This window comes from Patagioenas fasciata, chromosome 11 (genome assembly GCF_037038585.1).
Source record: "Patagioenas fasciata isolate bPatFas1 chromosome 11, bPatFas1.hap1, whole genome shotgun sequence".
Classification (NCBI taxonomy): domain Eukaryota; kingdom Metazoa; phylum Chordata; class Aves; order Columbiformes; family Columbidae; genus Patagioenas; species Patagioenas fasciata.
Window position 1 is genome coordinate 21,709,467 of NC_092530.1, and position 15,092 is coordinate 21,724,558.

A 15,092-nucleotide genomic window follows, 5' to 3' on the forward strand; every position below is an offset into this window, starting at 1 on the left:
GTGAAATGGGTGCTGGAGAGTGATCTAGACGGAAAATGTCTGTGGATTTTTTAAAAACAAAAAATCAGATGGGCTCCTACAGGAGCATCAATGAGACTTGCCCTTTGCTTCAGTGAGGTGTTGTTTTTTTCATGCAGCTCCCATCTGGTTTTCCCATGGGACTGAAGTTTGTTGTCCTTTTATCAAAAAAACCCAACGTTGCTCTTCTCCACTCGCTGACTTAATTAGCGATTGCGGGGTTGTGCCAGACAAGCCTTCAATCTCTGCTGCGATGTCCTGCTCCAGCTCAGACACCATTTCCCAGAGGAAGATAGTGGGAGATGAGATATCCTAACAACGATGTTTTCATTTAGAATTAAATAAAAGCTGGCCTGATTCTGAACTCACTAATTTTATTCTTCCTTCCTTTGCATTTGTTATTCTTCCCTCCTTTGCTTTTTCGTTTGCAAGTGTGGGATCAAGAATGTCTAACAGGGGCTGTGCACTCTGCAGACCTCTCACAGCATTTAAGGCCAGGGCTGATCCTGAGGCATAAAACCAGCACTGAACACACAACAGGTCTCTGTCTAAGTCAAGCCCCCAAGGTGCATTAAGGAATTAAAGCTGGATTTTGTAAGAAAAAAAACAAGTTTACTGTCACACAACGGCCTCGGAAGCACAACAGGGTGAGCTGATTGAATGGGTATGTAGCGGTACAGGGCAGTTAGCCAGGAGCATGCTTCACATCATCACCACCCCACATCTGGTTAAAATCACAGGGCAGAAAATGTTAAGGACACTCAAGACAAAGCTCAATAAAGGCAGCTGGATCATTCCCTCCCTCTTCCTTTCTCAATATCGCCTGTAGCTTTGCAGCAGAAGATGCATCTGGGGGAAAATGTACTGTGTGAAATCAGCCATCACTATGGACAAACCAGGGGACCGTTCCCTGCGGTCATACAGTTTTTGTTGGTTTCCTCGCTGAGACCATGAGCACCCACCACTGCCAGGATCAAATGCAAATTCAATGCCTGACTAAGATCTCTGACAAAAAGCCACAGAAACGCACGATGCTCTGGGGAAGAGGGCAAAGCAGCTCTCAAACAACTCATGTGAAAGACTAGGATTTATCCTTCTGGCCTCATTCATCCTTCCATTAGCCCTGCTGCTTTACGGACACAAATGGCCATTAATAAATAGCAGCAATTTCCCGAAGGCACAAGGAACTACACTGCATTATACCGCTGTCATTCAATCAGTCCTTGAAAGCAATTTGCTTACCGGTGGATTTGATTTCTCTGACGTAGTTACTTGGGAACCAGCCTGTTTTTCCATTCAAGGTCCCTTCCCACCAGCCCCCTTCTTCAACCCGGGTGACATAAATAATGTCTCCTTTGTTAACAGAGAGTTCATCTTCATTGGTCTGCTTAAAATTGAACCTGGCCTTTACCACCAGCTGATGACTGCCATTCTCGGTCATCTCCTAAGGAAAGAAACATGGGAAAACATCAGTAAATAGTCCAAAAAAGCAGAAGCCACTAGGACAAGCTATTGTTCTTCTTTGTTGTGACAGCTGTTTTTTCAGTATTGCTCTTTATAACAGCAATAACGTCTTGCTTTTGTGTAAGCACTCCTGCCAGAGGACTGTGAGGTCCCCAAGCATTAATTTAGTATCACAAGGCAACAGAGCGCAGATAAGAATCGCTCTTCTCATGTCACAGAGAGGAGCACTGCGAGTTGGAGAAGCCACCAGACTCTCTCCAGCCAGGGCAGCAAAGCTGTGATGGAGATCAGGGCAGGGCAAGCCCCTCTGGCATGCTCAACCCAGAGGTACCACTCATACCCCCCTACCCCCACCATCAAACCCTTGGTGACATGTTAAATAAAGGATACCACAGGCTTGGACTGCCTCCTCAACACCCTCGCTGACTGGGAAGCTGCACCGTTGGAGTCAGCGTGGGGACCTTCAGCCGCAGAGCTAAGAGACGATAGATGTGAACATGGCCCTTTTGACGGTTGATCTGGTGAGGCAAAAACAACGTCTGAGTTCTACCCAGCTGTCCCCCATCCCTCTGCATCACAGTAAAACAAAGGCTAAAGCCTGTAAAGTAAACAAGAGCGGCGCAAAACAGTTGAAGGAGCATCTCTCGGTGCAGAATAGCAAGTACACTGGATCTCCAGTGCGGGTACTCCCAGTCAACGATGAGGATGGTTTTGCTGGGCTCGGTCAATGCTAGACATGAGGAAGAAATTTTTTTACAATGAGGGTGGTGAAACACTGGCCCAGGTTGCCCAGAGAGGTGGTGGATGAACCATCCCTGGAGACATCCCAGGCCAGGCTGGATGGGGCTCTGAGCAACCTGAGCTGGTGAAGATGTCCCTGCTCATGGCAGGGGTGGCACTGGATGAGCTTTGAAGGTCCCTTCCAACCCAAACTATTCTATAATTCTATAAATGCTTCCATGATGGAAGAAGTTGAATTGCATCCCAATGCACTCTGAGGTTATGCCAGCTCTGCAGCCACACATCTGATCATAGTATGTTGGTGAAATCCCCCTTAAAACTGTAGAAAAATAGAATAACAGCCCAATGCCACCCAACTGGGAACGTTTCTGGGATCTGAGTAAGCACCACTGAAGGTGTTTCAAAGTTAAGCTCATATGTGAGTGCGCTTAGGTCACCTCTGCAGCTGCAGCGTGGGCTTCCATGCTGAGCGGAGAAGAACGCTGAACAGCTGGTCAACACAATTGCTCCTCTATTTAGATAAGTCCTTCTGGGTTCATTATACAGCTGCAAGAGGCTAGGCACATTTTGATCACTGTTTGTGGATTGTTGCCATCACCATATGATAGAGGGATTCAGCCCGCGCTGCGGAAGGACGGGAGTGTCACCCCAGGAGACTGGCAGCCCACGGAAAGGCTCAGACTGTCCCAGGAGCTCTGGGAGTTGCCTCCTTCACACGCTCCTGTCACCACCTGCCCGATGCTGGAAATAATGCTGCTGCTCTGACACATACCTATTTTTCATGATTAGTGATTTGTTTCTACATTGATACCAAAAAACCTGTCAGAAGGTAAAAGGTTTCCTGGTCACAACCGCCCTGTGCTGAGGCTGAGTCAGTGGCCTCATCACCAAGAGCAGTCCTGGCTCCTGCAGGACCGGGCAGCACCCAGCCCTGCTTGGACGCTGCAGAGAGGTAAAAACACGGGATTCAAGCCACCGGGTAATTCCCAGTTCGTCTCTGCTACTGCACCTCATACCACAGCGTGGGACAACGTGCAGATCACCTCCTTTCTATGTGCCATGGTGCTCAAATGAAGCACCATCAGACGTTATCATTTCAGAAAAATGTGAGGTACTTTTGAGATTTGCCTTGTAGTTTCTTTTTAGAGTTAAGGACATTTCTGTATCCCAGAGCTGTTGTTTTCCACCTGCACTGTGGACCCGGCATGCTCACAGACCAAGCTCAAAAGGAGGACAGAGAAGAACAGTCTGCAGGAATCTCTGTGCTGGGGATGTAAGTCCTCTGGAAAATGTCTGGAGGTCCTATTTGAAAACGCTGCAAGAGGAGAGGGTGATCAAGCCACCAAGCATCAGCAGGAATCAGAAAACACAAACTCTAAGACTGTTTTGCCCCCCTTCTCATCCAGTCTGAATGGCAAGACGGAAAAATCATTCCAAAGGGGAAGTTTGGTGGGAGTTACAGGAACTCAGCTGGGCTTTTATTCTCCCCGGAGGATTTTTGTTTCAATAGGAAAACAACCTCATCCTTAAATTGGATCTGGAGCAACGCAAACTGTGAGCTCTTGGAGAACGGACTTGCTTTGTCTTTCCCCAGCGCCACGTACAATGGGGACCAGCTCTGTGATTATGACTTCCAGGCGCTGCTGCCTTACAAGCCCCCGGCCACACACACCATCCTGCCTGGTCCACATCCCCGTTACATCTCGTGTGCTGTCAGGCACTTTTCCCTCTTGCCCTGGTCGTTACACAACTGCCGAACGACCGCACGGTGAATTCCAAGCTCCCTGGGCTGCAACAACAGCAAAACCCCTCCACATGGAAAACCCACTTTGCAACACAGAGTGGTTTTTGGCTATTTTTTCTTTCTCTGAAGCATCCTGATATTTGAGCAGGAGCAGTTTCGGCTGCTCCCGGCGACTCACGGGCCAGGAGGGGTGGCCGGCTGCCAGCGTGAGATGCTCTTCCTCTGATTCCTTCTAAAAAGGGAGGGCGTAAACTGCGAGTCCAGACTTCTTGGCTTATTCAAGCCACCAGCATCAGTCCCACGGAAATGACTCGGTTACTTTAGATTTTATGCTTCTCCTTGCCCCTCCCAGTCTTCCAAAGCTTTTATAAATATCTGCAGCAACCTAGAAACAAATGTAAAACTGACTTTGACAGTTTGGCAGGGAAGTGTATCATTTATATTGCATCATGACAGCGTCCTATTTTATGCCTGGTCCAGCATGTAACACTGCTGCCATATGTTGCTTAAACTACGGTTAAAATAGCTGGGTTTTCTGCTCACATTCCTACACTATTTTTGGCAGATGAGCTTTGCCTGATCCAGCACAGCTGGTTTTCCTCCCCTGCCCTCTCTTTCAGATGAAAGCATCAAGCTCTGTATTGCTGTTACTGCTGAGCTGCTGAACTCTGAGTTTATCCACTACACATGATGCCTCTAGTTTTTTTGCATAACAAGATCCATGAAGACACCGGGATTTGGACTTCAAATGGATGCTCAGGAACCACATTTCCACAGTGTTACTTGAGCTGTCACCTACATCCCTCTGCTCCGACAACAGTGTCAGGATGCGCAGGGATGCCAGAGCCCTGGCCATGGCAGGAACCGGTACCAGCCTTGTCCTGAGGCTCCACTGAGCCCTCAGCCTCTGGCGAGATGGACAAGCCGGGCCATCTGTGGTGGCGGTTTGTAGGACATAGGCTCCTGCTTCTCAGGAACTTGGCCAAGCCACCAAAAAGCAAATATTTTAGACATGTATTTATTTTACCCTGTACTTTTCCCAAGGGTGCTCTCTGCCTTGAGCAGTTAATTATATCGCAGGCATTGCGCTTTTTAACATTTAAACAGAGAAAGCATATGTTCAAACAGATGTTTACCACGAAACCAAGCTTCCCTATAGCCCTGTTGGTAAAGTGTGATAGAAACTATTCCCCAGCAAAGCTCGGTCGGTGATTGCACGGGTGAGCTGGGACATGGGTGGCTGCAAGAACGAGTTGGGGCTGTAAATAAGGGGATGCTGCGACAACGGCGCACACCCCATCACACCCCTCCAGCCCAGTAATGGGTTAGCACAGAGCCAGGAAAGTTTCCCACTCTTTTTGCTTTCAGAATAATGAAGGTAATGTCAATCATAATGACAGCATTTGCAAAGGCAACCTGCCTTTTATAACCCACATCATATTGAACTGCAAGAGCTTTCCACGTGGGGTCACCGGGTGCTGTCATTGAGTGGAACGGTGAGAGGCCGTAAGATGCGTGGATCCTGAATTACCATCACTGACTTCTAGGGAGCTGAGTGCTGGCTGCAGAAAGGCAGAGCAGCATTTATATACTATTATTGTTATACATTGTTATTATTGGTGTTGTTATTATTAAGTTCTAGATATTGTTTGCATAAGATATACATAACACAATATACAATAGTTTATATAATGTATCTATATTTCTATGATTTTATAAAGCCTTACATCAGAAGAGAGGAAACAGGCAGGGTCCAGTCCCAGCAATGAGGTTGTTTCACTGAACACCCGAGCAGCTTTTGTACTAGCGGAAGAGAACCCAAAAGCAAAAACTCAGTTGAAAGAGAAATAAAACAACTGAGAAAACCACCGCAAACTGAATCTAGGCAAAGCACAGTAAGTCAAAAGAAAAACCTTCCCATTAAAGGAAAATCATGTGGTTGCATTTTTATTTTTTCCCCCTTCTAATCGCCTAAAACGTGATCTGCAACAGGGAAATCAAACTCTCCTCCTGGTGCTGGACTTTGGTGGGTGTGCATGACCCCCTGTACAAATCCACTTGCATGACGGGGCAATAAACACTTTCCCCCCTGCAATCTCTTTCCAGCTCAGCACAGCCCTGCTCCTCAGCCCCTCTGCAAAGAGACCCTGGTTCTCTCACCCCTCCCCATTCCATAACCATCCTCCCCATGGAATTTCTCCTCTCACAGCCTATGTGACTGAACACCAGTTTAAAGCAGCCCGTAGGGAACACCTGTGTATGCGGGATGGAAACAAGAGGAGCTCATTTGCTCTGCTTCAGCAGCCGCTCCTGCGCCTGGGGAGGCAGCACAAGCCATCAGCTCGATTCCCAAATCCGGGAGCCTACGCCATGGACCCAGGGAAAGGAGGGAGAGACACATCAATACAATTGACTGAGCATCTGGCAACAACGTTTGTTTTGACATTCAGCAAAGATATTATGCAGATGGATCTGTTTTTCTCTTCGGCTTTAAAACACGCTCGTTAAAATCTGACATTTGCATTTTGGGAGGTGCATGCTCATTTACATCAAGGCGCCTTTGCAATGACCTAATTTGAGGTCCCTTAGTACTGTCACAACCAAGCCAAGGTTTCTTAGTGTAAAGCAATAACCAAGCGCTGCAAAGCGCATATAGCAACTCCAAAATGCCACAACTAAACCCAGAGTCAATAGAAGCATGAAACATCGATTCCACTGTCCAGCAGCAGGCATTGGCGCTGGCAGCACAATTTTCCAAGCATGCAGAAATCATCATAATCTAAGAATTACCAAAAAAACCCTGAACCCACTGCAGCACACTTGCGAGACAGTATTTTAAAAGATGACAGGAAAAAAGGATATATTTTTACTTACCTTCAGTAGCTTTATTTACAGCTGTTAATGTACTCAGGACCTTAGAGAACTGTTCCCCGGTGTACAAATCATGTGGATCAAACACCTGCGAAAGAGGATCTTGGTCAGCTGAGCCCAAAGCACCTCGCTCCGGCCATCCGAGCAGCCCATGGCACTGGAGGGGCACAGCAAGGACGAAGCAGCCCGTACATCTCCGCGAGGGCTGCGTGTTTATTTAGGGCTGACCAGTCCCTTTTCCCTTATAGTGAGTGAATTCCTGGGGCACCAGCGGCGTAGGAAGGTCAGGGGGACCCGGTAGCATTTGGAGCGTAATGCTGGGGACAGGGAAGGAACCGATGATGTCTGCAGGGAAAGGACTCCTCTGGCAGCCATGGAGAGGGTCACTGCCTGCCTTGAGGGCAGGAAAGATTTGCTGCTATTTTTGTTTTTGAAAGCTGAAGAGGTTGATGCTGTACATATGTATATATCCGCACACAAGTTTTTTCACAGCAGAAGAAACAAACACACAGAATTTTCTGCTGTTGCAATATGTCATACAAAATATATTTACATTTTTTGTACAGGAAGCCAAACCCTGTTATTTATGTGAAAAAATTCTGAAGAATTTTGTATTACTAAGCCTCAACGGCAAAACAGATATACACAGTTAGCAAGGGCTTATTTTCTCTGACCGATAACCTGTACGTTGTACACCCAGCCCTTCAGAAACCGGCCCAGCACAATGAGGGGCAATTTGAGTTTCCAAAACACTACAGTCCCCTCTAACACCTGAGAAATGCCCTCGAGCTCATACAGACTGCCCAAATCCTACCATTAATGAAGCAAAGATAAGCGATACAAAAAGCCTCCGTTATTGGTACCACCAAGGCACCATCTGCTAATCCCCGAATACACGTTGTCTTGCAGATGGAGACAACAGATCTGCAAGCCCAATGAACAGGAAAGATGATTTTAAAGCTCTCCTGGCAGACACCATCTACTTACAAAAACACTTCCAATGCACTGAGGAGCATATCCTGCTAAATAAGTACACAAGCCTTAATTACCTCTAGGGTAGTACTGCCCTTTAAAATGGCCTTTTCTTGCTTTCCACATATAGCTCCTTGAGTACATTTGGCATGTTTCAAATAGGAAGGGGACCAGACTCTTACACAGCCCTGGATGCTCGTGGCACCTCTTCCTCTTGACAGACACATCAGTGCAGCAATAAAGTACATCACGGGCACTACAAAGGCTGCTCTTTGTTGAGAATATATTTAAAAATGTACTCAGCCACTTAATACTGGGAGAAAGGCTTTACCCTAAAGAAATTTAATCCACGCTCTGAGGGGCAACAACCTGCCATCATTACAAATACTAAAATCAGTAGCCCTGCAGCTCCAATCGCACCTACCACTCTGCACATTTTGGGGACATCCTCACCTACCTTGGGCCGTTTCTGAGCTGATCTATCACCTGCACTCGCTTGGGTGTGCTCCTTCGGACCACATGGACCCCATCCCCTCTGCCAACTGGTGCGTGAACTAGTTTTCCTGCCTCGCAATTGCAGCCGGTGCTATCTGAGCATCGCCTCCAGCCCGAGCGGCGTCTCCGTGGAAAGGGAGACGGTAACAGAGAGGCCGGGCGTGCGCTGACCCTGTTGGCAGCCGCTGGAGGGTGAAATGTTACAGTAACGCACCTTCCCCCTCCGGCCAAGCAGAAGAGGAAAGCAAACAGCGAAGCTGAGATGTTTGCGTGCATCTCTCTCTGGTGTGTCATTTTCTCAGTCAAACCCTTCTTCCTCCACTTCAGTAAGTCCAGAAAAACAAGTCCTGCCCTGAATGAATGGAATCTTTTTTTTTTTTAAAAAAAGGACCAAAGTGGTAAAATACATCCCTGACCTTTCAATGCACAGAATAATGCTGTGAGCTCAGAGTCATCAGCCTGACAAAGTCCAGAGGAAAATGGTGGCAGGAAGAATATGAAAAACATTCTAGCACATAAGCAAGCAATAACTGTTAGGACTTCTCTTCATGGAGAAATTGCCTGGAATAGCTACCATGGAACAATGGCTGTGTAGAAAACTTTCTGGATCAGCTACTGTAATGTAAATGTACTCTGCAGCTTGTTCCAAAATAAATTAATTAGACAGAAAAGTCCTAATTTATGAGCTAAAAATTACTCTTCTCAGTACAACCCATACATAATTCTATTCTTGATTAAAACACAAGCTGCAAACTAGAAGCAAAATAGTGAGGGGAGAGGTTTTTTTGCTCTTAGCTCAGAAGATCTGGTGGATGTAAATAAAACTCAAATCTATGGCTGTCATCTAATGAACTCCATTGAAATGCTTTTCCGACTTTCATAATCCCAGACTGCAGCTCCCTTAGGTGAAACACTCCTGCTGCTCCACCAGGCATCACACTGGGAGAGAACAAACCCTGCACTGCTGCACGGCCAGTCCGACAGACAGACAGACAGCGAGGCGGTGAGGAGGGACCAGTGCTCGCAGGGTAGCGATCAGAAGAGCACCCAGCTTTCAGGAAGGACGAAAAATCAAACCCAGGTGCACCCAGCAAGTTACCGGCACCCAAAATCCCAGTACCGCGATGGGAGCTGCAGAAAAGTTAGGGGAAGCCAGGTTGTGTTTCGAGCCCGAGCTGTTCAATCTGCACAAACTATTTCCACAGTTCGACAAAACCCCGGCAAATCCCAAGCTTGGTGCAAAGCCCAGAGCTCGGCGCGACCGCCACCCTTCATCCCACCCCGCGGACGAGCGCTGGAGCCGGACGGTCCCACGGCGCTCGCTGCCCCCGGCCCCGCCGCTGCCTTCCCCGGGAGCGGCGGTGCGGCCGGACCCCGCCGGCTCTGCGAAAACCGCCCAGACGGAGCCAGGCGGGCGGCTGGGAGCGCGTCTCCCCGCCGCAGCCCAGCCCGCAGCCCCGGACTCGGTGCCGCCGGGTTTCACACCCCGCGGCCAGCCCCCGGAGCCGGTTTGCTTTCTGCGCTCCGGCAAGCTCAGCGTGGGAACTGCCCGGTGGGGGCAACATCCCCGAGGACCTGCTAGGGACACCCGCGGTGGGTCACCCGGTGACACCGGCGGGGCTGCCGGAGGATGGGGACGGCGGCGAGGCCGGGCCGGACACAGCGGCGGAGCTCGCCCGGTGCCCGCGGCGCGGTCGGTACTCACGGCGACGGGCGGGCGGGCGCGCAGCCCCGGGGCATGGCGGCGGGCGGTGCTGCGGACCGCGGGGCCGCCGCTGCGGCTCTGACCCGGAGCCGGATCGCGGCGCGGGGAAGGGAAGCGAAAGGGGAAAGGGAAGTGACAGGCGGCGCCGCCGCCCCGCTCCGCCCCGCCGCTCGCTGCGGGACGCGGGCGGTGCGGCCGCAGCTCCCTCCGCCGGCCGCGGGCGGGAGGCGCGGAGCAGCCCGGGGGGGCGAGGAGGGAGAGAGAGGGATGGGAAAGCAGATGGGGGAGGGAAGAAAAGCCAGGGGAAGGGAAAAGGGGAGAGGGAAAGGGGAAAAGTAAATCAGGAAAGATGGGGAAAGGGAAAAGAGAAAGGAAAGGAAAGGAAAGGAAAGGAAAGGAAAGGAAAGGAAAGGAAAGGAAAGGAAAGGAAAGGAAAGGAAAGGAGGGAAAAAGGGGAAAGAAAGGGAAAAGGAAAGAGGGAAAGGAAAAAGGACATGGTGAATGAGGGGGAAAGGGTAGGAAAATAAAGTAAAATCCAGGCTTCTGAAATGGTAATAGCAGCCTTTTTGCACCACTGAGGAGAAACACTGCAGAAGGGCCTGCAAACAGGCACAGGTCGTGGAGGCAGTGAATTCTCAGAGACAGCGTGTCCTCACCGCGGTGAGCGTGGTGCCTGTGCTGCATGTGCCCGGCTGTGTGGGAAACCCTGTCCTGCAGGGAGCGTGAAAACCCCCGGACACTTCAGTGCAACGGCCGGCTGCGGCGTGGAAAGGGAAGCACAGTACTGACATCCAGGGTGCAGCCCGGCTGTAGGACCCAACCCCACACAGGGACACAGGGACACAGGTGTGAGAGTCAACCCACACACCTGCAAACCAGAGGTCTCTGGGTCACTCTGAGTTCAGACGTACCCGTTTCCTAGTGCTTGCACTGATCCGTGCTGGGCTGGAGCTTTTGCTTTTGACATTACACAGCTAGAAAACCAGGAGGGAAGCCAAAGCAGAGCAGGTTTGGGGAGAATGTGGATGGGGAGCCAAGAGGGTGATGATTTTTCATCCGCCTTCCCAAGGCCTCTGTTCAAGTACAAACAGCTGGGTGAAGGTTGCAAGTACCTCCAGCTGCAGAAATAGCTTCAGTTTCTGCCCACAATGGCAGCGATGCACTGCAAGCTCTGTGATCGTTCCGGACAGTTAGGTTTAATCCAGCTATTGATTTACTTTGCAGATACAGTTCTTAGTTCACAAAACTGAGCCCCTTGCCAGAAGTTTTGTGGTCATATTAGCAATAAAATGCTGCTGCTGAATGAAGAGCTTATGCTTCTTCAGCAGTAAAGGATGCTCAGCTATTGAGCTGCTGTTATTATATGCACAGTGGTGTCAACAGCAAAGACTAACAGTTCCCATTTGTGCCCTCAGGAACAAGCTAGGCCAGGAGCTTTCTAACTGATTTTTCTCTTTCCTCATAATCTCTTCCCTGTATCTTCTAAACTAGACTCCACCTGGCTACCATGCCTGGGCCTCTCACTTTCCTTTTTCCACCTCAACCCACTTGCATTCAGCAGTCACTGCCTTAGCAGTACTCACTGGGCCCGATCTTGGGTCATATACAGAGCTTAGAGGTTGAAGCCACAGTGTAAATGAAGCATCACTAGGTTATCTGTGCTGTTCCTCAGTCCAAACCACCAAAGAATCCTCTAAGGACAGTTGAGCTCCAAAGAGGTACCCACATCCTCTGCCCAGTCCTGTCTCAGCAGAGCTGGGCTGATAGACATTCTTATGACTTGGATCAAATTCCAGCACTGAAAAGCAGTCAGGAAATGTTTGGCAGTCTCATTGTTTCACCTAATTACAGCACTCATCTAGTTAGAAGAAGGTGTTGATTCCCTGGCTTGCCTTCTTTTTCAGGACTAACACATTTGAAGCAGCAAATCTTTGCAGGCTTCAGTCCAGGGCTGAAGCTAAGGAAGAGTTTGGTTGTTTATACCCTGCAATGAGATGGACTCTTCCAGCTCACACCACCAGCCTATAGAGCTGCTGCGACTCAATGGAGCCATCTCAAAGCAGGAAAGTCACAGAGCATCCTTCTCCCTCCTTCCACTGTGTCCAAATCTTTCACTGTTCCTGTGAAACAGGAGAAGGTGCTGTTTGCCTTGCTGTGTCTTTCTTCCACTTCCTAAGATTGAGTTACCAGGACAACAAAAAAGAAGGGTGGGAGGGAAGAGCGTAAGTGTAGCTCTGCAGGAGTAACCCCATCTCATGCCCTCACACTGGAAGGGACTGGCAAGCAGTATCTGTTTGGTGGAAGGTGGGACTCGGGTCTCAACCGAATGCTGATGGAAGCCAGACCTCCCACACTGATCACCTTCCTGCATGCTAGTCATGCTCAGTGAAGGGATGTATTCAGCTCCAAATGGCAGCTCTAGAAACATTTATGACAAAACCAAATTTAAGGCATAGTATGAAGGCAGTTGCTGCTTTGGCAAAGTACAACGAAGCCATGGGATGCTGATGTCATGTATGAAATTTGTCATGCTTAAGATTCCCCAGGATGAGGCCCTTTTGTACAAGTCAGAATCCAGAGCAGAAGAGTGAGCTCTGAAGTTCCTCAGAACATCCTCTTTTGCTCACATCTGCAACAGGAACAGAATCTCTGACCTCAGCACACACTTGTCAGTCTCCAGACAAGAGAAGTGGCTCAGATTCGGTCCCAGACTACTTCTTCATATATAGGGAACGAGAGGTCTCTGTGGCACTTGGAGAAGGGCAGAATTTGCAGAACCATTAGGGTTTTATTGTCAAACCCAAGGTCTGGGTAAGCAGCAGGATGGCAGTCAGGCAATTCAAACCTATTAAGCCAAGAGCTTTCCTGATGTTACTCCTTTCTCCAGCTGGGTTACTGGAGCAGAACAGGTTTTCTATCCTATGCTCGTCTTCCTTAGACATAACACCAGATCACTGCAACTTCCTTGCTGAGAGAACTAGAATGTTCCCTGCCTGTTCTGATGATCCAAACATGTTTTCAGAGTGAATGTGCTGCAGAGAAACACTCTCTGAAGGGCACTGGTCCTTCCCAAGGCAAACTAAGCATCAGACGTGAGGCAGGACCACCTGTAGGTATGCTGCTTAGTCTCTTTGCCAAGAGGGTCCAAACAGAGCGGCATTTAGGAGGAAAAGATGGCAGAGGGTTTTCATGTCTCCTCTGGCTTTGCCTTCAGAGAACTCAGCAAAGCTGGCAATATGGGAGAGGCCAAAGGGAAGCATGAGCGCTCTGACTTGTGCCATGTCTTGCCCACCATCTCGGGTGTCCTGCCTTGAGCCTCTGCCTGAGGCTACACAGGAGCCAGCAAGAAGCAAAATTCCTCTCTTCACCAGGCATTCAAATATGACTTAGTATTTTGGGGAAAAAAGCATCATTTTTCCTGCAAAATTTAAACTTGTGCTTGAGAGATTTGAGCTTTGATTCAGCTTTCAAGCTCTCCTTTCGCAGCAACCAGCACAAGGGTAACCACATGAACACAAGAGACCTGACTGAAGGCCAGAATATTACAAAGGTTTAAGTGGGTTACAAATCAGAAGAAAAAAAGAAGTCAGAAACCTTTTCTTAAATTGAAACCAAGGAAGAAAAGGCACTGAGAGGATCAGAGCAATGCCGAGTGCTGGACACACGTGTTGCTAATTCCTAGTATCCAAAAATCAGGGAGTGTGACTGCAAGTTTGCAGAACTGGCTTTCAAAACTATGGGATGTTAAAGCGTAACAGTTGAGGATTGTTCCCTTGTCCTCTCTTTTAGCTAAGACTCCTATTCTTAAACATTTTCCACCACAAGCGTTATGATTAGTTTTCAAATAGAAATGTAAACTTTCTGAAAAATGGAGGAAATCACATGGTCAGTACCAGAAGACTGACAACAACTGATTTCTGATGTGATAGGCCTTCTTCAGTGATTCTGTATCTATCTGCTCTCAAAACAGCAGGCTCTGAGAAATGCATTACTGGGAAACAACAGTTCTGGAATGAGCACATTTCCATGCTGGTTGGCTGGAAAGCTCTGAAGAGAAGCAAAGCTCTTTGCGTGTTCAGACCTTCAAAGGACAAGCGCAGGAGCAGAGCTACCACGGGCTGGGCTTTTGTCCCTGTGGTGCGTGAGGATTCTGTGCAATGCCCAAGGATGCTGTCCCTGCTTCTGCCAGAATTTGTCTTCAGAATATAGTTTTTTCCACAGTGTTGAGCGTATTTCAAATGAGGCAGTGACTGCTCTTAGTTACAGATTTCATTTTTACTGCAGGAATTTCGGTGCGATACAAAAGTCTTTACATTTTAAATCCATATGCACTTAGTAAAAAATTTGATGGTGAAATTACCTGAACTCTTAAGTGATCCATATAGACTCTCATCTTGCAAATATGAGCTATGCTTAAGCATAAGAATCTGCATATATATAGGACCAGGAATAGCCACTGAAAAGATGTCTTTTGCCTTCTTTAGGATTATTTTTCTCTGTAAGGATCAATTTAATATTTCATGTTTAGCAGAATCTCAGGCAACAGTTGCAAGGGGATGAAAAATACTGCAATATTAAGAATATTTCACCTTCGTATTAAAGCAAGGCTAAAACCTGCAATCACTTCTCTCCAATAATTAAAAAAAGAAGTAAGCATGTCCACACTGCTTAACCCTGTTTAGACAGAGCTCCTGTTATTGCTGCACTTATTTCTCCCTGACCATTTAGGTTTGTCTCAAGAGATGAGAAGGAACCCGTTAAGCTCACAGTGAATACACTGCTTCCAAATTCTCCAGCCAGAATAGTAAATTACCCATGCTCTAATTTATGTTATTAATACAAAAGATGAAGAATGACTATGGTTTTCATCCCTTTGGCATCCTTTCAGAAGGCTGATTAAAGCAGCATGTTAGACAATAAAATAAAAGATCCAAGTGGACTTACCTCTACTTTAAGGAGCGCACAGCCTTTCAAGAACTCTTGAATATTATTGATGCAGTCAGCTTCATTTCTAGGCTCTGGGCAATACTAAAGAAAGAAAATCCACTGAGATTGTTGCATTACCTTCCGTATAGTCGCTCT

The 15,092-nt window shown here is 48.1% G+C and overlaps 1 protein-coding gene across 3 annotated transcripts in view; it reads right to left on the reverse strand.

Moving 5' to 3' along the window:
• ARHGEF6 (Rac/Cdc42 guanine nucleotide exchange factor 6) overlaps window positions 1-15,092 on the reverse strand; it is a 38,937-nt gene that overhangs the window by 22,655 nt on the left and 1,190 nt on the right. For 2 of the 3 annotated variants that reach the window (XM_065846291.2, XM_065846290.2), the window contains exons 2-5: window positions 14,955-15,038; window positions 6,842-6,926; window positions 1,873-2,000; window positions 1,261-1,462 (exon numbers count right to left, since the gene is read on the reverse strand). In XM_065846291.2, coding sequence (XP_065702363.1) covers window positions 1,261-1,462; window positions 1,873-2,000; window positions 6,842-6,926; window positions 14,955-15,038 — 499 coding nt within the window. Of the gene's footprint in view, window positions 1-1,260; window positions 1,463-1,872; window positions 2,001-6,841; window positions 6,927-10,010; window positions 10,148-14,954; window positions 15,039-15,092 lie in introns of those variants that run through there. The other variant, XM_065846292.2, reaches the window with a different exon arrangement.